General features: G+C 47.9%; 1 protein-coding gene across 1 annotated transcript; it reads right to left on the bottom strand.

The window, feature by feature from the left end:
- Window positions 1-16,064: 16,064 nt before the first annotated feature.
- LOC127311298 (uncharacterized) lies at window positions 16,065-18,866 on the bottom strand. The gene is made up of 2 exons (XM_051341706.2): window positions 18,575-18,866; window positions 16,065-17,578 (listed from the first exon to the last, which is right to left on the bottom strand). Exon 2 carries the CDS (start codon window positions 17,567-17,569, stop codon window positions 16,370-16,372), a length of 1,200 nt encoding a protein of 399 aa, XP_051197666.1. The 5' UTR covers window positions 17,570-17,578; window positions 18,575-18,866; the 3' UTR covers window positions 16,065-16,369.
- Window positions 18,867-22,060: the final 3,194 nt, after the last annotated feature.

Below are 22,060 nucleotides of genomic sequence, written 5' to 3'. Positions count from 1 at the left end.
CATTTAGCAGCAGCGGTATCACCGTTTGAGAGGCGGCAGGGGATCGAAAGAAAAAGGGAAGTGACCAAATATGAGGAGCCAAAAATAATTCAAGAAAAGAAAGTTTTATAGTACATAGAGGATGACATGCGGGTCCCATTTAGCAGCAGCGGTATCACCATTTGAGAGGCGGCAGGGGATCGAAAGAAAAAGGCAAGTGACCAAATATGAGGTGCCAAAAAAATCCAAGAAAAGAAAGTTTTATAGTACATAGAGGATGACATGCGGGTCCCATTTAGCAGCAGCGGTATCACCGTTTGAGAGGCGGCAGGGGATCGAAAAAAAAGGCAAGTGACCAAATATGAGGTGCCAAAAAAAACTCCAAGAAAAGAAAGTTGATTGCACATAGAGGATGACATGCGGGTCCCATTTAGCAGCAGCGGTCTCAACGTTTCCAAGGCGGCAAGGGATCAAAAGAAAAAGGAAGTAGCCAGAAATCAGGGGGTCAAAAAAATCCAAGAATAGAAAGAATTTTGGTTCATAGAGGATGACATGCGGGACCCATGATCCTGCATCATAAACGGCTCGATCGGAGAACGTTGAACGAGATGGCGCGATCGAGAAAAAAAACAATACCAGAGAGGCTGCCATCTGGGCCCTACATCCCTCGGCGGTGCGGATTTGCGTTGACTCGGCCGGCGAACCCGAGATTTCAAGATGCACCACGTCCCGGGCCACCATACGCGACGTTTTGGCCGCTTTCGTCGGGCTAGGTGGCCTCAAAAACGAGAAAAAAAAAGTTTTGACATGCACCACGGAGGGACCCAAAATCGTCGGCCATGGTACACCAGCAACCACGGCGCGACTTCAACTTCGTCGGCCATGGCAACTTTTCTTGTAGTGGAGTGAGTTGCCATAATTGGATCTCGTAAGTTCGCAAGAGGTGGAGGAGGAATTCATGAGCGGGAAGAGAAAGACCCCGATATAAGAACGACAAGAACATCACGGTAAAGCCAGCAGGAGGATTAGGCCGAGAAATCGCACCTGGAAAGATCACATTCCCCTCATCGGAGGAGATCAATCCTAGGCTTCAGGATCTCTTCTCGTCACGCTTGGTGACAGTTGACGCTATCCAATCTCCAGGCTTGGCTACTGAGCTTGGTGGCGCCGGCGGCGCCGGAGCTGGGGGAGGAGCATTTGGGGCACCCTCCTTCGGAAGAATCGAGGAAGATTTGGCGGCGACGCCACCGCTTATGGAACTGGCGGCGGCGCTAGGGTTCTTCTTCTTCACCATCGCGAGATCTGGGGAAAAACTGGAAAGCAGTGGTGGCGGCGCAGCAGTTGCGAAAAGAAGAAGAGGAGGAACGACGAAGAGAAGCTTATGACGAATGAAGGGGAAGATTAGGGATTTTCATCCTTAGGAAATTTAAGGAAGGCCCTGTACTGCTAGTGGACCTTTTTCTTCAGTTAATAGTTGCAGAAATCGAGGAGGTGCCTCGGTAACTTTGTAAGAGGAGCAGGAATTGCTCGAAGAAAGGGCCGGCGGGTCGCGTCTTATCAGTCAGAATCAAGGTGTCAGTAAAACGTCATCAATGACGTCATGTGGAATGATTGCATACGAAGGGATAAAAAGCTATCGGATGGTCAATTTGAGTCTATGCACAGATTGCAAAGAATCTGCACTTAGACTCGGGGGCTACTCCCATCGGGAGCGCTGGATGCGCACCCGACAGAATGAGGACTCGAAGGAAAAACTCGACTTGAGTCTGCACCTGGACGCAAGCGCCCGTGCCCAGACTCGGGGGCTACTCCCATCGGGAGCGCAGGACGCGCACCCGACAGAACTTTTTTCGCACTCCAGGATCATGCCCGGGGACTTGATTCTGTGTAGGGTAGCGTTGTTTTGCCGTCGGCAGTTAACCAGCAAAAGTTGGGCACGTTACTCATTATCCCTTGCATGAAGAAAATATATCGTATGACCTACAAAGACTTGCAGAAAAACTTCGGCAGAGAAAAATGTTCGAGTAGTACAACTTGAGTCTACGCACGGATTGCAAGCATCCGCACCTAGACTCGGGGGGCTACTTCCATCGGGAGCGCTGACGCGCACCCGATAGAAGAAAATGTTGCAGACAGAAGGAAAACAAGAATGATCAAGGAGAAGGACGTCAGAAGAAGACATGCTTCAGTCTCTACCCGAACTATGTTCGGCTAGACACTCGGGGGCTACTGACGTGGGCATTACCCTTCGGGTAACCAATGTTGCTCTACCCTATACGGTCCAGCTGGAGGCCCATGAAGGCACTCGATTGCAAGATGGGCCACTAGGGTGGTGCAACGGAGGGTTCCTTGAAGTACAAGACACGGAAGGAGCCGAACAAGGAAAGTTTAGAAATAGATCTGTTGTAAACCTAGTCATACTCGATTAGGCCTCTCGAGACCTGGCCTCCTATTTAAAGGCCAGGAGAGGGGCTATCGAGGGACACAATCAATCTTAGCCAACAGAAGCTTAGACCTAGGTTACCCTAGTACTTAGCTATCTCGACGAGATCTCAGCCGAACTATTCGGCACCCCATTGTAACCCATTATCATCATAATCAAGAACAGACAGGCAGGACGTAAGGGTTTTGCCTCATCGAGGGCCCCGAACCTGGGTAAATCGCTCTCCCTGCTTTTCTGTGAACCGATGTCTCGTGTCAGCTTGCAGGATTTCATCAACCCTAAGCCCCTATCGGAGGGCATTGCCGAGGAGCACCCTCGACACCCTCCCCCAGATCTTTTTTTTTTTGGTCTAGCATAAGCCGTTTCTTCATCCGACACTCCCCAGTCCTAACCCAACCCACGAGGGGGTAGGAGGGAAGCGGCGGGAGAAACGGCTAGTGGAGCCTCGGCCCAGCTGCTACCCGCACAAATGCGTCTCCAGTCGTCCTCGACTCCTTATTTCATACAAAGCCTTTAATGGCAGCGAGTCGTCGCGCCCTATGGGCGGATGCATCACCATAATTGTGCGTCACACGCTCCTTTCCGGAGTGTCCCACGCCTTCTCGCCATTTCCCTCGCCTATATCTAGCCCGCACGCCGGTTCCGCACCGATTATCACAACAGAGTTCTATAACGTCGACACCCACTACGCCACAGAAACCCTAGGCTCCCGTGCAATCTCCTCCACACCACCACAATGTCGCGCCGGCTTCCCACCACCTACTCCATGCTAGTCTGTGTTGGAGATATGCCCAAGAGGCAATAATAAAAGTGGTTATTATATATTTTTATGTTTATGATAAAAGTTTATATACCATGCTATAATTGTATTAACTGAAACATTGATACATGTGTGTTATGTAAACAACAATGAGTCCCTAGTAAGCCTCTTAACTAGCTTGTTGATTAATAGATAATTAGTTTCATAATCATGAACATTGGATGTTATTAATAACAAGGTTATATAATTATAAGAATGATGTAATGGACACACCCAATTAAGCGTAGCATAAGATCACGTCATTAAGTTTTTTGCTATAAGCTTTCGATAACATAGTTACCTAGTACTTTCGACCATGAGATCATGTAAATCACTTATACCATAAAGGTACTTTGATTACATCAAACGCCACTGCGTAAATGGGTGGTTATAAAGATGGGATTAAGTATCCGGAAAGTATGAGTTGAGGCATATGGATCAACAGTGGGATTTGTCCATCCCGATGACGGATAGATATACTCTGGGCCCTCTCGGTGGAATGTCGTCTAATTACCTTGCAAGCATATGAATAAGTTTCATAAGAGACTACATACCACGGTACGAGTAAAGAGTACTTGTCAGGATACGAGGTTGAACAAGGTATAGAGTGATACCGATGATCAAACCTCGGACAAGTAAAATATCGCATGACAAAGGGAATTGGTATCGTATGTGAATGGTTCATTCGATCACTAAGTCATCGTTGAATATGTGGGAGCCATTATGGATCTCCAGATCCCGCTATTGGTTATTGGTCGGAGAGAGTTCTCAACCATGTCTACATAGTTTGCGAACCGTAGGGTGACACACTTAAGGTTTGATGTTGTATTAGTAGAACTTGAATATGGAATGGAGTTCGAAGTATTGTTCGAAGTCTCGGATGGGATCCCAGACATCACGAGGAGTTCCGGAATGGTCCGGAGAATAAGATTCATATATAGGAAGTCGTTTTATAAGTTTGAAAATGATCCGGTGCATTTATGGAAGGTTCTAGAAGGTTCTAGAAAAGTCCGGAAGAAATCACTTTGGAAGGCGGAGTCCCGGAGGGACTCCACCACCCATGGCCGGCCAACCCTAGAGGGGTGGAGTCCCAGGTGGACTCCACCAAGGTGGCCGGCCACCCCCTCCCAAGGAAAGGTGGGAATCCCACCTCAAGTGGGAATCCCACCTTGGGTAGGTTTCATGTCATATGGAAGGTTTTGGTTTGGGGTCTTATTCGAAGACTTGTAGACCAACTCTTGGGTGTTCCACCTATATAATGAGGGCCAAGGGGAGGGGCCCGGCCACAACAAAGCCATTGCTTGGCCGCACCCCATAGTGGCCGGCCACCCCCTCTCCCAAACCCTAGCCGCCCCACCTCCTCCACCTCTCCCGCAACGCTTAGCGAAGCTCCGCCGGAGATCTCCATCGCCACCGCCACCACGCCGTCGTGCTGCCGGATTCAAGGAGGAGCTACTACTTCCACTGCCCGCTGGAACGGGGAGAAGGACGTCATCTTCATCAACACCGAACGTGTGACCGAGTACGGAGGTGCTGCCCGATTGTGGCACCGTCAAGATCTTCTACGCGCTTTTGAAAGCGGCAAGTTATTGTCTACCGCAGCAACAAGAGCCTCATCTTGTAGGCATTGGAAATCTTCAAGGGTGAGTCTCGTTCATCCCCTCGTTGCTCCCATCTTCTAGATTGCATCTTGGCTTGGATTGCGTTCTCGCGGTAGGAAATTTTTTGTTTTCTATGCAACGAATCCCTAGAGTGGTATCAGAGTCATGTCTATGCATAGATGGTTGCACGAGTAGAACACAATGGTTTTGTGGGCGTTGATGCTTATGTTGTCTTTAGTTTGAGTACTTTGCATCTTTGTGGCATAGTGGGATGAAGCGGCTCGGGCTAACTTTACATGACCGCATTCATGAGATTTGCTCCAGGCTCGACATGCAACTTGTATTGCATAAGTGGCTTTGCAGGTGTCTGTCTCTCCTACTATAGTGAAGATTCAATTTACTCTTCTATTGACAACACTAGTATCACCGTTGTGGTTCATGTTCATAGGTAGATTAGATCTCACTCGAAAACCCTAAACCACGTAAAATATGCAAACCAAATTAGAGAACGTCTAACTTGTTTTTGCAGGGTTTGGTGATGTGATATGGCCATAATGTGATGATGAATATGTATGAGATGATCATTATTGTATTGTGGCAACCGGCAGGAGCCTTATGGTTGTCTTTAAATTTCATGTTGAGTAGTATTTCAAAGAAGTTGTAATAGTTGCTACATGGGAGAACAATCATGAAGACGGCGCCATTGACCTTGACGCTACGCCGACGATGATGGAGATCATGCCCGTTGATGATGGAGATCATGTCCGTGCTTTGGAGATGAAGATCAAAGGCGCAAAGACAAAGGGGCCATATCATATCACATATGAACTACATGTGATGTTAATCCTTTTATGCATCTTATTTTGCTTAGATCGCGACGGTAACATTATAAGATGATCCCTCTCACTAAAATATCAAGATAATAAAGTGTTCATCCTTAGTAGCACCGTTGCCAAGACTTGTCGTTTCGAAGCATCTCGTGATGATCGGGTGTGATAGACTCAACAAGTGCATACAACGGGTGCAAGCCAGTTTTGCACATGCGGATACTAAGGTGCCCTTGACGAGCCTAGCATGTATAGACATGGTCTCGGAACACGTGATACCGAAAGGTAGAGCATGAATCATATGATTGATATGATGAACACTTTGAGTGTTCGCCATTGAAGTTGCATCTTGTCTCGTGATGATCGGACTTGGTGTGGTGGATTTGGCTCGTGTGATCACTAAGACAATTCGAGGGATATTGTTTTGAGTGGGAGTTCACCTAGTTTTTAATTTTGTTGAATTAAAATTTGAACTCAATTTGTCATAAACATTAGTCTAAACTATTGCAAATATATGTTGTAGATATGGCGTCCCCAATTCATTTTAACCAGTTCCTAGAGAAAGAAAAACTTAAGAGCAACGGTAGCAACTTCACCGACTGGTTCCGTCATGTGAGGATCTTCCTCGCTGGCGGAAATCTGCAATATGTGCTTGATGCACCGCTAGGTGACCCTCCTGCAGAAACTGAAACCGACGAAGTAAAGAATGTTTACGAGACTCGGAAAACTCGGTACTCTCAAGTTCAGTGTGCCATCCTATGCAGTCTGGAAGCCGATCTTCAAAAACGTTTTGAGCACCATGATCCTCATGAGTTGGTCAATGAGCTGAAAGCTATCTTTGAAACTCATGCGGCCGTGGAATGCTATGAAGCATCGAAACACTTCTTCAGCTGCATGATGGAAGAAGGCAGCTCCGTTAGTGAGCACATGCTCGCCATGACCGGGCATGCGAAGAAACTCAGTGACTTGGGAATAGTGATTCCTAACCGACTGGGGATTAATCGTGTCCTTCAATCACTGCCACCTAGTTACAAGAAATTTGTGATGAACTAAATATGTAGAACATGAACAAAGAGTTACATGAACTCTTTGCCATGCTAAAATCTGCTGAGATTGAGATCAAGAAAGAGCACCAAGTGTTGATGGTCAACAAGACCACCAGTTTCAAGAAACAGGGCAAGTCTAAGGGGAAATTCAAGAAGGGTGGCAAGAAAGCTGCCACGCCTCCTGTGAAACCTAAGACTGGCCCTAAGCCTGATGCTGAGTGCTATTACCGCAAGGAGAAGGGACACTGGAAGCGTAATTGCTCCAAGTATTTGGCGGATCTGAAGAGCGGCCTTGTCAAGAAGAAGAAAGAAGGTATATCTGATATACATGTTATAGATGTTTATCTTACTGGTTCTCGTACTAGTACCTGGGTATTTGATACTGGTTCGGTTGCTCATATTTGTAACTCGAAACAGGAACTAAAGAATAAACGAAGACTATTGAAGGATGAAGTGACGATGCGCGTTGGAAATGGATCCAAAGTCGATGTGGTCGCTGTCGGCACACTTCCTCTACATCTACCTTCGGGATTAGTTTTAAACCTCAATAATTGTTATTTTGTACCCGCGTTGAGCATGAACATTATATCTGGATCTTGTTTAATGCAAGACGGTTATTCATTCAAGTCTGAGAATAATGGTTGTTCTATTTTTATGAATAATATCTTTTATGGCCGAGCACCTGAAAAGAATGGTTTATTTCTGTTAGATCTCGATAGTAGTGATACACATATTCATAACATTGATGCTAAGCGAATTAAATTGAATGATAATTCTACTTATACGTGGCACTGTCGTCTTGGTCATATTGGAGTGAAACGCATGAAGAAACTCCATACCGATGGATTACTTGAATCACTTGACTTTGAGTCACTTGATAGATGCGAAGCATGTCTAATGGGAAAAATGACTAGGACTCCATTCTCTGGTATTATGGAGCGAGCTACAGACTTATTGGAAATCATACATACCGATGTGTGCGGACCAATGAGTGTAGCCTCGCACGGTGGTTATCGTTATGTTCTAACCTTCACAGATGATTTGAGTAGATATGGGTATATCTATTTCATGAAACATAAATCCGAAACTTTCGAGAAGTTTAAGGAATTCCAAAGTGAAGTAGAAAATCAACGTAACAAGAAGATTAAATTTCTACGATCTGATCGTGGAGGTGAATATCTGAGTTATGAGTTTGGCATGCATTTAAAGAAATGCGGAATACTTTCATAATTGACACCGCCGGGAACACCACAACGAAACGGTGTGTCCGAACGTCGTAATCGAACTCTCTTAGATATGGTTCGTTCTATGATGTCTCTTACTGATTTGCCGTTATCATTTTGGAGTTATGCATTAGAGACAGCCGCATTCACTTTAAATAGAGCACCATCAAAATTCGTTGAAACGATACCGTATGAATTATGGTTTAATAAGAAACCTAAGCTGTCGTTCCTTAAAGTTTGGGGTTGCGAAGCCTATGTAAAAAAGTTACAACCGGACAAGCTAGAACCCAAAGCGGAGAAATGCGTCTTCATAGGATACCCTAAGGAAACTATAGGGTACACTTTCTATCACAGATCCGAATGCAAGATCTTTGTTGCTAAGAACGGAACCTTTCTTGAGAAAGAATTTATCACTAAAGAAGTGACTGGAAGAAAAGTAGAACTCGATGAGATTGATGAATCTTCACTCATTGATCAGAGTAGCGCAGTACCGGAAGATGTTCCTGTGCCGCCTACACTGACAACAGAGGAAGCTAATGATAATGATCATGAAACTTCAAACGAGATATCTACTGAACCTCGCAGATCGACAAGGGAACTTGCCACTCCTGATTGGTATGATCCTTGTCTAAATGTCATGATTGTGGACAACAATGATGAAGACCCCGCGACGTATGAAGAAGCGATGATGAGCCCAGATTCCAACAAATGGCAAGAAGCCATGAAATCCGAAATGGGATCCATGTATGATAACAAAGTGTGGACTTTGGTAGACTTACCTGATAGCCGCAAGGCTGTCGAGAATAAATGGATCTTCAAGAGAAAAACAGATGCTGATGGTAATATTACTGTCTATAAAGCTCGACTTGTCGCAAAGGGTTTCCGACAAATTCAAGGTGTTGACTACGATGAGACTTTCTCACCTGTAGCGAAGCTAAAATCTGTGAGGATTTTGTTAGCAATAGCTGCATTTTTCGATTATGAGATTTGGCAGATGGATGTCAAAACGGCGTTCCATAATGGAGACATTGAGGAAGAGTTGTATATGGTACAACCCAAAGGTTTTGTCGATCCTAAAAATGCTGACAAAGTATGCAAACTTCAGCGTTCAATTTATGGACTGAAGCAAGCATCGAGAAGTTGGAACCGACGCTTTGATAAGGTGATCAAAGACTTCGGGTTTATACAGTGTCATGGAGAGGCCTGTATTTACAAGAAAGTGAGTGGGAGCTCTGTAGCGTTCCTGATATTATATGTAGATGACATATTATTGATTGGGAATGATATAAAACTATTAAGCAGTGTAAAAGGTTATTTGATTAATAGTTTTTCAATGAAAGACCTTGGTGAAGCATCGTATATATTAGGCATCAAGATTTATAGAGATAGATCAAGACGTCTAATAGGGATATCACAGAGTACATACCTGGACAAGATTCTAAAGAAGTTTAGAATGGACGAAAGTAAGAAAGGATTCTTACCTATGTTACCAGGCAAGGTCTTGAGTAAGACTCAAGGTCCAGCTACGGCAGAAGAAAGAGAAAGGATGAGTCAAATCCCCTATGCCTCGGTAGTAGGCTCTATCATGTATGTCATGCTATGTACTAGACCGGATATAGCACATGCTGTTAGTTTGACTAGCAGATATCAAAGTGATCCGGGAATGGAACACTGGACAGCGGTCAAGAATATCCTGAAGTACTTGAAAAGAACTAAGGATATGTTTCTTTGTTATGGAGGTGACCAAGAGCTCGTTGTAACAAGTTACACCGATGCAAGTTGGAACACTGATCCTGATGACTCTAAGTCACAGTCTGGGTATGTGTTTATATTGAATGGTGCTGCAGTAAGCTGGGCAAGCTCGAAGCAGTGCACGGTGGCGAAGTCTTCAACAGAATCGGAGTGCATAGCGGCTTCAGAGGCTTCATCAGAAGCGGTATGGATGAAGAGGTTCATTGTAGAGCTCGGTGTGGTTCCTAGTGCATTGGACCCATTGGTCATCTACTGTGATAACATGGGTGCCATCGCCAATGCACAAGAACCAAGGTCACACAAGAGGCTGAAGCATATCAAGCTGCGTTATCATTCGATTCGCGAGTACATCGAAGATGGAGAAGTAAAGATTTGCAAAGTACACACTAATCTGAATGTAGCAGATCCGTTGACTAAAGCTCTCCCTAGGGCAAAGCATGACCAACACCAGAATGCCATGGGTGTTAGGTAGCTTACAATGTAATCTAGATTATTGACTCTAGTGCAAGTGGGAGACTGTTGGAGATATGCCCAAGAGGCAATAATAAAAGTGGTTATTATATATCTTTATGTTTATGATAAAAGTTTATATACCATGCTATAATTGTATTAACCAAAACATTGATACATGTGTGTTATGTAAACAACAATGAGTCCCTAGTAAGCCTCTTAACTAGCTTGTTGATTAATAGATGATTAGTTTCATAATCATGAACATTGGATTTTATTAATAACAAGGTTATATCATTATATGAATGATGTAATGGACACACCCAATTAAGCGTAGCATAAGATCACGTCATTAAGTTTTTTGCTATAAGCTTTCGATAACATAGTTACCTAGTCCTTTCGACCATGAGATCATGTAAATCACTTATACCGGAAAGGTACTTTGATTTCATCAAACGCCACCTTGTAAATGGGTGGTTATAAAGGTGGGATTAAGTATCCGGAAAGTATGAGTTGAGGCATATGGATCAACAGTGGGATTTGTCCATCCCGATGACGGATAGATATACTCAGGGCCCTCTCGGTGGAATGTCGTCTAATTAGCTTGCAAGCACATGAATAAGTTCATAAGAGACTACATACCACGGTACGAGTAAAGAGTACTTATCAGGAGACGAGGTTGAACAAGGTATAGAGTGATACCGATGATCAAACCTCGGACAAGTAAAATATCGCGTGACAAAGGGAATTGGTATCGTCTGTGAATGGTTCATTCGATCACTAAGTCATTGTTGAATATGTGGGAGCCATTATGGATCTCCAGATCCCGCTATTGGTTATTGGTCGGAGAGAGTTCTCAATCATGTCTACATAGTTCGCGAACCGTAGGGTGACACACTTAAGGTTTGATGTTGTATTAGTAGAACTTGAATATGGAATGGAGTTCGAAGTATTGTTCGAAGACTCGGATGGGATCCCGGACATCACGAGGAGTTCCGGAATAGTCCGGAGAATAAGATTCATATATAGGAAGTCATTTTATAAGTTTGAAAATGATCCGGTGCATTTATGGAAGGTTCTAGAAGGTTCTAGAAAAGTCCGGAAGAAATCACTTTGGAAGGCGGAGTCCCGGAGGGACTCCACCACCCATGGCCGGCCAACCCTAGAGGGGTGGAGTCCCAGGTGGACTCCACCAAGGTGGCCGGCCACCCCCTCCCAAGGAAAGGTGGGAATCCCACCTCAAGTGGGAATCCCACCTTGGGTAGGTTTCATGTCATATGGAAGGTTTTGGTTTGAGGTCTTATTCGAAGACTTGTAGACCAACTCTTGGGTGTTCCACCTATATAATGAGGGCCAAGGGGAGGGGGCCGGCCACAACAAAGCCATAGCTTGGCCGCACCCCATAGTGGCCGGCCACCCCCTCTCCCAAACCCTAGCCGTCCCACCTCCTCCACCTCTCCCGCAACGCTTAGCGAAGCTCCGCCGGAGATCTCCATCGCCACCGCCACCACGCCGTCGTGCTGCCGGATTCAAGGAGGAGCTACTACTTCCGCTGCCCGCTGGAACGGGGAGAAGGATGTCGTCTTCATCAACACCGAACGTGTGATCGAGTACGGAGGTGTTGCCCGATTGTGGCACCGTCAAGATCTTCTACGCGCTTTTGAAAGCGGCAAGTGATCGTCTACCGCAGCAACAAGAGCCTCATCTTGTAGGCTTTGGAAATCTTCAAGGGTGAGTCTCGTTCATCCCCTCGTTGCTCCCATCTTCTAGATTGCATCTTGGCTTGGATTGCGTTCTCGCGGTAGGAAAATTTTTGTTTTCTATGCAACGAATCCCTACAGTCTGAAACGGCCGCACGTCGGCGGCGACGCGGAGGTGGAGAACCTGTAGGCAGACGCTGAGGACCTATGGGACGTAGCTGACTTGCGGTGAGGCGGCCAGGCCCGCCAATGCACGGCGGCACGACGCTTCCGGCACCCGAGCCTGTGGACCTGATCTGGGTTGTGCTAGTCCAATCTGGGTCGCATGGGCTGCAGGCTGTTGCGTGCAGCGGCAATTCAGCTCATGGGTTGCGCTTGTTACGTGGCGAAAGTGGGCTCCTGATGCTTATTTATCGCTGGTGCGCTCGACGCTTCCTTATTCGGTGGAGGTTGAACTTTCTGCGTCGTCGTTGGGTGGAGGATGTCGGTGTGGGGGTCTGCTCGTTTGCGTTGAAGAATAAAGGTGGTATGATCCTACAGTTTTTCGAGCACCAGGGCATCAAACTGTTTCATGTCGGCCTTCTTGATCTGGTTGCCGACAAATTTCAATCTTCCTCTCAGAGATTTCCGCAATTTGGCGCTACTGGATTGCTAGATTAAATCGATATAGTCATGTGCGCAACTTCAGCCAAAGTGGCTTATTTTGGGCGAGGTGTGAAGCTTCGCCTTTCAGTTGGTGCTATGGGACATGCCTTAATATAGATTTCTGTGGAACTCACAGATGCAGAGAAAGTCATGGTAGCTGCGATCAAAAGTTGGCTACGACAGAGAGGTTACGGGTTGCAAGGAATACAAAGTGGCACAAGTTCTCTCTATGTGTCGTGTGAATGGCGACTTACATCAACAACCTTGGTAGCATAGGTGGACTGTATTCTTGGTGGTGCTCCCTTAGGCCTTGTCTGGTACTAGTGTTTTAATGGGAATTAGTGGGGATAATACTCTAGAGTATTAGAGTATTAAGTGAATCTCTGCTGTCACCTAATCCCCACAAAATCCCATCCCAATTCACTAGGTAGGGGTAGAGTATTGGGGATTGAAAAAATTACACTAAAATTTGGGGAAAAGTGAGATAAATGCTCTAGCACCAAACATGTATTGGGGATAAGTGGGAATTTGAAGTTTGGAGCGGATTATCCCCTCTAATCTCCACTAAAACTCTAGTACCAAACAAGCTCTTAGTATACCAAACCACGATTTTCAGGTGAAAATCCATTGTCTAGCCTTCATTAGTTGTGTCTGGCAATGTCCTTGCCGAAAGCATTATTTTAGAAACATGGTCTTCTGTGCTAGGGTGAAAACTCAAGATCTTTGATCGGACGACGAGACGTCCGTTTGTGCATTTGTTTACTTCTTGGTGGCGCTGCTTTTGGAGAATCTCGTGAACATGATCTTGTTTAATTTTTGTTTTTTAGCTGTGTGTATCCACGGTGTTTTTGTATATCTTGTTGACGCAAAAGCGGATGTAATTAGTATCTTCGTAATATTAATATATTTTTTATTTAAAAAAGACATACACAAACAAAAGAAACGAACGATCAAGTTGTGGGGAAAAGCCAGGTCGGAGACCAAGGACCATCACACGTCGTCGGTGGTGCTAGAGTCTCTGACGCCAAAAACGGTGCCATTGTGCGGCCTCTCATATTGTACACTCCGTAATCTCGGAAGGGATTCTCATAAATCTTCTTGTCGGACATGTCGGTGTACTTGTCCTTCTCGTTCATAAAATAGATGCAATCTTCTCGAACTCCGGCGCCCGAAGCTGAAAGAGACTCGGAGCTGCCTTGGCTGACGAAGAGCGCACGGCCCATCAGCGTATCAACCTCTGCCCACCGTCCACGGCCGCCATTAAGGCCCACCGCCTCAAAGACCTCGAACCAGCGAGTCCGCTTGTGTCTTAGATACGTCAGCATCGAGTCCATCTTTCGTCTCACCATCAGCAGCCGATCGCCGGAGACGACCAGGTAGTCCCGTTGTACAAGCAGGTCGTCACCGTACGACCCTCCTTCGCCGTCGTCGTCGTTGTTAGCTAGGATCGACGTCGTATGGATCCTTGTGGCCGTGATCGTCCCTCCGGACGCTGGGTATGCAGCAGACGGATGTGATCCGCCCATCGCGGGCGTCCAGGACGTGGAGCTCGCGTTCGTGTTTATGTAGGTCGGCGGTGAGGACGTAGAGCTTCCCTTTGAAGAGCGCAATGTCGACGGTGAAGCTGCTCGCAGTGCGGTGCGGCTGCCGCCGAGGTGAGTTGTGGAGATGACGACGTTGTTGCGGCCAGTTGACTTGAGGACGGCGACTAGCCGATCGGAGACCACCGCCTTGCGGACAATGTTGTCTGCGCGGTGTCGGTTTCTCCGGAATTGGAAGGCTGTAGGCCGGATCGTGGCGGAGGAGGCCCGGGAAGGGCTCATCTGGGAGCACGTGCCGTCACGGTGGACGAGGAAGAGCGTGCTCCCTGTGGAGACCCGGCTGGAGACAGACATGGTGTTTGTCCGTGTGCGTGCCAGGGATGGACCGAGTAGCTGGCTCTCTCCGGTTGCAGTCGACGGGGTTGTACGATGTGTCGCGTTTCTTTTAAGGCCCTTTCTCATGCAATTATTTCCCGAATCGGTCTCGTTGTTCCAATCCTCCTGCATCCTTCGGAAACCCGTTTTGAAACTCTGCCCCAGATAATTACTCCCTACCGAGGCCATGGTTACTTCTAGTGTATTTTAGAAAATAAAATCTTGACTAGTCCTTAACTTCTTCCGGTTTGGAAAGGGTAATTCCGGTTTGGAGTAGATTAACAATTGTACCTCATACTAGTAGTATATTTCTGAAGAAAAATATTTGAGAGGATGGCAGGAATTGGGTGAACACCAAATCCCGTCTCGTCCCCGTGAGGTCTTGATTCTTCTCTCGTATTTCAGGATTTGTTGTTCATCCAATCCTCTACCATTTTCTCAAATACTCTTCCCCAAAAAAAATATACTAGTATGAGATAGAGTTTTTAATCTAAGCAAAAAAAAAGTGGTGATTTGAGGGGATATCCAGGTTGTCAAGTGGGATCCCACCTAAATCCCATTTGTAGTGTATTCTGCATTTCCTATTGTAAATTCTGACATAAAAAAATTTGAACTAAAAAGACAAAATACACTAAAAGTGAGATCCCAGCGGAATCCCACCTTAACACCCTAGGGATATCGCGAAATTATACCTTCCAAACCAGGAGAAGTAAACGAACTATTTCGGATTTTTCAAAATCCGGGATAATCCTCTTCAATCACCTAAAATACACTAGAAGTAAACAAGATCTGAAGGTGAAAATACGAGAGAAATAAAGAGGCCTGAATATCCAAATCAGCCACACTTACTTTTTACTGCTGACACTGAAGATCTTGCGCAGGGAGAATTATATTCTGATCTTCCTTTCTACGGAGGTACTGCCAACAGCCCCTCTGGGCCGCATCATATAGCAGCGACTCAAATCAAATACTCTATGCCAGCCCTCGTTTCCACATTTCACAACGAGACATTTAGGTACCAAAACGCCACCGGCAGAGGAAACTTTGCACTGCACGCACCATTAACATCGCCACTAAAAACAACCAATTCAAACAGAGACGTTAGGTTCACCATAAGTTTTCTTTTTCTGGCACATCCCACAGGGATTAAATTAACAGGTACTCAATATCATATACTCCCTCCGGTCGGATTTAATCGACGCGGAGGGAGGCTTGCACATGCACGTTTTAGTTAGTTAGGTACGTCAATTTTTTCAGACCAGAGGTAGTAGTATATTATTCAGTTTCAGTCCATGAAACCGAGCTGACTAGTACTTCAGCTCTGTGACACTAAAAGTCCAAAACAAATGGAGGATTACCGGGTACCATGTAGACCAGGACGCATCCCCAAGGTGTCTTGTCCAGTCCCTTTGACCTGGGTTTGTAGCACGCCCTCTGTTCATGTTCGTGCACAAAACTCTCCGCTCGCACTGATGACGATTCAGGGGCTAGTGACAGACTAATTTGTTTACCTTCAGAACTGAGCACCAGCTGCACCTAGCACGCAAAGGGCGTTCAAGCCTTGGCTCCACAGCTGTGCACCTCAGTTGTTTCCCCATGCTGGTTCCGTTCTTAGTTTGTTCACCGTCAGAAAAGAAAGGGCATGTTCAACTTCATGTCACAACACTCACATAAGATCTCAAGTTTGTCGTAATGATGGACTGGCACATTCAAATACATTACATTAAGATCATCCATAGGGTTTCAGGCTTACACCATCATGCTAATAAAGAGTTTACAGCCACAAAAGAGCATAGCACTAGGACAAAGATATCCAGAACATAGGCTGGGTTGATCATCATACTAATTAATAACTCAAGTAGCACGGTAACATATCACTAGGATAAATATGAGCAGTGTCCAGGCTGGATTGTTCACAAAGATTCAGCATAAGTTAAGAGGTGCATATGATAGTCTCCAAACCAACATACCCAACCCTGTTGGAATGATCACACAACTTCAGGAGGGAAGAACCATGTCGGACGCCACTGGCCAACAAGACGTGGCGGTACTTCTGTAGACCCTGACATCAATGGCGTGAATGTGCCATCCCTAATATTATACACACCAGAGTCACGCAGAGGGTTTGCAGAATACTTCGGCCTGGGATAGTCACACATGAAGTAGATGCAATCCTCCTGGTATTCACTGCATTCTCTAGCAGGCAGGGACTTAGAGCTATGTTGGCCAAGAAAGAGTGCATGTCTCCCCAAGTCGCTGGCCGTTCTCCATCGACAAGGTTTGGTGAGCAAGTCTGCCTCAAAGACCTGAAGTGCCACAGTACGTTCATGTTCAAAGAAATCATCGCTTGTCGAACGGGCCATGGAGTGAAACCACCGTCTCACCATCAACAGTCTACTGCCACATTCAACTAGATACTCCCTTATCATATACCCCTCCTCACTCGACAAGGATTGAGGTATTCCATCTAAATCACCCAGAGAGTCAATTATACACTCCATGGATGAAATACCAATGTCGTCTAATCCAATGATGAAAAGTCCGCCGAACACGCCCAACACGTACAGCTTTCTATCAAAGAATGCAACATCCCTAAGGAGCCGTACTGGATGATTATCATCTCTGAATGAGTCAATGGCAATCGGTGGTTGGCTAATACAAAGTGTACCACAGTTACCTTCATCCATGATCATAGCAGCAACAAGCGAACAGGGTGATGAGTCCAGGGACGAGGGCACCACCAACTTATAGAAAATTGGTTTAAATTCATAGTCAGGATCATATAAAATCTTACTCTTCCATACTTTGGCCAGATTAGGAAGCTCCAAACTGGTCTTGGAGAAAGGATGCATCAATGAGCACACCTCACCATTGTGCATGAGGAATAGCCAGTTGTCAATGGAGCCTTGGCAACACGCACCTTCTGGTACAGATATACGGTGAATTTCACCGCTTGGAATGCTGAGGAAGGTACCATCAGGGAGGGCAAGCCACGGGAATGGGAGGGGAAGGGACTGAAACATACTATTAGAACGCCATGGGTGACAGACTGCCCTGATACGAACCCGATCAGCCAGGGAGGGGAGGCGCCTGAGGATCAGGCCTAAGAGTTCCGGCTGAAGATCTGACCAAGGTCGAGACTGTTCCGGCTGAAGATCTGACCAAGGTCGAGACTCTGCAGTCTCCATCGTGCAAGCCTGCAAGACAAGACATAGGATTCATTGTTACAAATATGGAGCTAGCAAAACATATGCTTCTTGTACTACTACTCCAAGACCAAAGGCCATCAGCCTAAGAAAAGTGATGAATTTCAGAGAATAATCAAAATGAAGATGTAGCGGAAACTTTCAATGCACAAGACAAAAATAAAGTAGTAAACCTACATTTATCATACGACCGAACTTTGCATGACATATAATGCTTCATGCACTTGGAAACAACAGCTGCAGTGAGCACTAACTGCAAGTCCGCAACTAAGTTTAGAGAGCCTTCTTTTAAGATAATGAGGTGCATGACTAAAATAGAAAAGAGGACCCTTTGTGTGATGTACTCTAACTAGCAACACCAACAGTAGCAGCGTAAAGAGCTGTGAAAGAATTGTGCTTAATTTCTCATGTGCAATGCCCCAACACTAATGACCTAGCCACTGCACACATTCCATTTTTGTTTAGAAAAGGTCCAAGGGAATTCAATTAATTAAAACATGTATAATCCCTTAAAAAGGTAAAAACAATGCATAAATAAGTGTCATCTTATTCAAGTACAGGCCGAAACAATGGTGGCTACGCATCAGAGCAAAGTATATTACTGTATATTCGTTGTTCTTTACATCAGATAATAATTAACTCCATTACTGGGCTTAAATCAGTAATATGTATTCTGAATCAGTGATAGGTGTGCATCAGGATGTATCAAGCGCAGATCCACTAAAAGGAAACAATTTTGGTTAGATAAAGCCTGCAGTCGGCAGAATAGGTGCCATTTTTTCCCCTTTCAAGAACATGGTGAAACGGGGAGAGGTCCGCATCAGAGCCAAATATATTCCTAAACATTGGCAGTTCACGCCTGGTAAAAACGGCATGACCAAGCACAGATGATAGATCTACTACAATTAAACAATATTGTACATTGATCCGCCCAACCAAATGAACTACTCCGTACTAGAAATGATAAGCACATAGAGGAGAGCTTACTCTCGAGTTCGTCCTAGTGGCCTCGCCGGCGATTGGGGAGGGGGGGCGCGGAACCCAGTCGGCCGCCGGCAATGGAAGAGGCTGATCTCCGGCCGCTTGGGAGGCTCAGATCGGCGAGGAGCTAGGGTTTGGGACCTGGTCGTGTCGGGTGGTAAGGGGAGGAGGCCATGGACGCGAGCTGGGTGCTTCGGTTTTGGGCAGTGCTGGGCGTCCCCCGGGGATGAGGGATCAGATTTCTAAGAGCATCTCCACTCGTTGGAGAGCTCCCCGGGCCAAATTTCCGTCCAGATGAACCTAATCCGGATGAATTTTGCACTGGGAGAAGGGTTTTCCCAGCCGTGCCTCGCCCAAGCCTCCTCTTCGCCGCCACGCGTCGTCCTTCTCCGAGCTCACCTCGACGCCACGCGCATGGACCTGCCGGGCTCGCGCTTCTTCGACTCCTGGGACGACGCCGCCGGCGTCGTGTGCGCGCCCGACGAGGAGGACCAGTCCGTCCTCACGCTCGGCAGCGGCGGCGCGCGGGGCAAGGGGCAGCGACGGCGCGCAAGACCAAGGCCGGCGGCGCGCAGTGTCTGCGGCGGCGACGGCGCACGAGGCAAGGGGCGGGCGGCGCACTGGGCCAGTGGCGGGAGTTGGAGCGTGGGGCCAGGGGCGGGCGGCGGCACGCGGGGCAAGGGGCAGCAGCGGAGTGCGGCCCCGGCGACGAGCGTGGGCGTGGAGAGGCGTGGGCGTGGCAATTATTTCGCTAATGGCCACTGACGATGGGCCAGACGACTTGTTTTCATCCATCTGGAGTCCCCGGGAGACCCCTGGGAAACCGAGGATGGCATGGGGAGTCCGGACGAAAATAGGCTCAAATCTGGACCAAATCGAGGAATCGGGGGCTGACTGAGCCGTTTTTCGCCGTCCGGATGAAAAAAAGTGGTCGTGGGGGGCTTCTCGGGGAGACGAGTGGGGATGCTCTGATCCCCGGGTCCCCGACAGTACGATCAGTTAAATCATCAACATCTCTCTCCCACTTTTACTTCCATAAGAGCATCTCCAACAGCACGCGCGCCCTAAAAGAACCGCCAGTCCGGCGCGCGAAAAAGAGGCGCGCGTTAAAAGCTTTATCGTACCTGCGCTTTTACGTTATCCCGCGCGGGAAACTTGCCGCTTAGGTTGGCGCGCGCGCACGCCAACCGCCCGGAAACTTCAGTCACTCCACGTGTCGTTTCGCCTCTGCCTTCCCCCGTCTCGCCGCTCTGCCTTCCACGCCACGCCCGCGCCGCCACTCCGTCTCCGACGACAAGATACCTCCCCGCCGCCGCTCCGCCTCCGGCTACCGCGGCGTTCGCGCGCGGCCAAGCGTTCGCTTCGACGCCGAGATTTGCTCCGGCGAGGAGCGCATCCGCCTGGGCACCTTCGACATGGCGCACGAGGCGGCGCTCGCCTACAAGAAGAAGAAGAAGAAGAAGAAGAAGAAGAACCGCGAGAAGCGCCGGATGGAGTCGGCGGCGAGGAAGGCAGCGAGGGCGGAGAAGGCGGTGAGGAGGGCGGAGGAGAAGAAAAACGGAGCCGGGCCATCGACGATCGCCCTCTCCTCCTCCTTCGAGTGGACGTGTACTCCGGTGTCCGCACTACTCCGACGTCCGACAGCACCCACGCGTCGGACTTCGACTGGAACTCGGAGTAGATTTTAGGGTAGTTTCAAATAAAATGTCGCTGTACCGTCGAACGTTTAATATATTTCGTATTTTCAGTTAATTTTTCGTGTTTTCTTTGATTTATTTTGAACTAAAACGATCAAAATAGTCGTTCGAGCCACGCCGCGTGCTGCATAATGGCGCACCCGGCGGAGGAGCACTTTTACCGCCCGCGCTGCAAAATAGAGCATCCGGCGGTGTTGTGGGTATATTTTATGGGTATATCAACGGCATGGCCTAGATCCGGCAAGCCCGGGTGGCCCACAGATGGTGATGTGGCATGTGGCCCATCGGGCGGCCCAGTTGCTGTAGATCCTGAAGGATGAAGTCCAGTCCAGGAGCAGGAAGCCGGATCTCAACCGACCTACGAAGGAGGCCGGATCCGTGAAAGCCCATGAAGTATCCGGATCCAGCACGTTTCCGGAGGAAGGCGGATCCTTGACGTACACGGCAAGATATTGTACCGTAGTTAGGCAACTTGTATTCCGGCTAGGACTCTCCGTGTAAACCCTAGATCCGTGCGCCTTTATAAGCTGGATCCCGGGAGCCCTAGAGGCACAACCACAACTCATTGTAACAACGCGAAAGCGCCCAGATAATTCCAGACAAGCAGCAGTAGGCCCTGTCCTCGTGCAGGTGTTCCGAAGCTGGGTAAATCGCGTACCACCGTCCCAAGTGCACTCCGCCCTATGGCCCCTACTTCTTCTCCCCCTCGTGAGGATCCCTCCTCCGAGGTACCGTCGAATAGGCAACGACAGTTGGCGCCCACCGTGGGGCCAGCGGCGTCTGGAGGCCGGAACCGGGAGGGTTCTACCTTCGGAGGCATCGGCGACACCATCGCCGTGGGGCGCGTCAAGTATGCCGGAAACTTTCCGATCGTCCCTGAGGACGAGTGCTGGATTCCGGCTAAGACAAACCCCGTCAAGCTCTCCATCATCCCGATCGGCGGGATACACATCTTCATCGGCGAGACCGTCGATTCCGACGGGAACGCACTGGTAAGTAACGCTGACGCGACCGCCGCTGAGCGGGACGCAGTCGCAAAGATCCGATCTGAGTCACAGGAACTTCTTAAGGAAGATTCCGCCATAGACCTGGAAAATTCAAAGCCCACCCAATCCGCCCCTGAGCAGGAAATACCGGTGGAAGACCAATGCAGATCCGCCTGGGTCTCCCAGGTGTTAGAAAAGCAAAGGTGTCACTTCGTGCACTTCATAGCCCATACTGTAGGAGCCGCCCCTCAAGAAGTCGGAGCTGGCCCCGCGCAGGTCGTGGCCCGGGAAAACGGCGACGCTCCGGATCAGCAGGAGGCTGTCGGAGAAAGCGATGCCCCGGGTGAAGAATCGATCCTGGGAAACCTGAGCCCAACTTCCGATGATTCCTCCTCCATGGACACGGAAGAGTTCAACCGAAAGCTGGAGGAACTCGGAGGCGGTGAGCAACCTGACGTCGATTCCGCCCAGCCTATGCAGGTTCTCGCAACCGTGGCACCGCTGGATCAGCAGGAACAGGAAGATGAAGATACCACCTCCGACCCAGGACCGTCCAATGCAGGATCTCCGTTAGATCGGGAGCGTCCGTACGAAGACGTCCTGTCTCCAGAAGAGATAGTTGTGCAAGCACGCATGGATTTAGTCGCGTAGTCCGACGTCCTCAACAAACCCATAACCCCTGGCGATGCCGCAGATCCGGAGGCTTTAGAGGCCACAAGAAAGGAGATGCTGGCCACAGCCAAGAAGTTCGCCAATACTGCAGCTGCAATATTGGATGACAGGGCGGAAGCTGCACATATCATGGATCG

Source organism: Lolium perenne, chromosome 7, assembly GCF_019359855.2.
Source record: "Lolium perenne isolate Kyuss_39 chromosome 7, Kyuss_2.0, whole genome shotgun sequence".
Classification (NCBI taxonomy): domain Eukaryota; kingdom Viridiplantae; phylum Streptophyta; class Magnoliopsida; order Poales; family Poaceae; genus Lolium; species Lolium perenne.
Note: the sequence above shows the minus strand (reverse complement) of the source record. Positions and strands in the feature narration are given on the sequence as shown.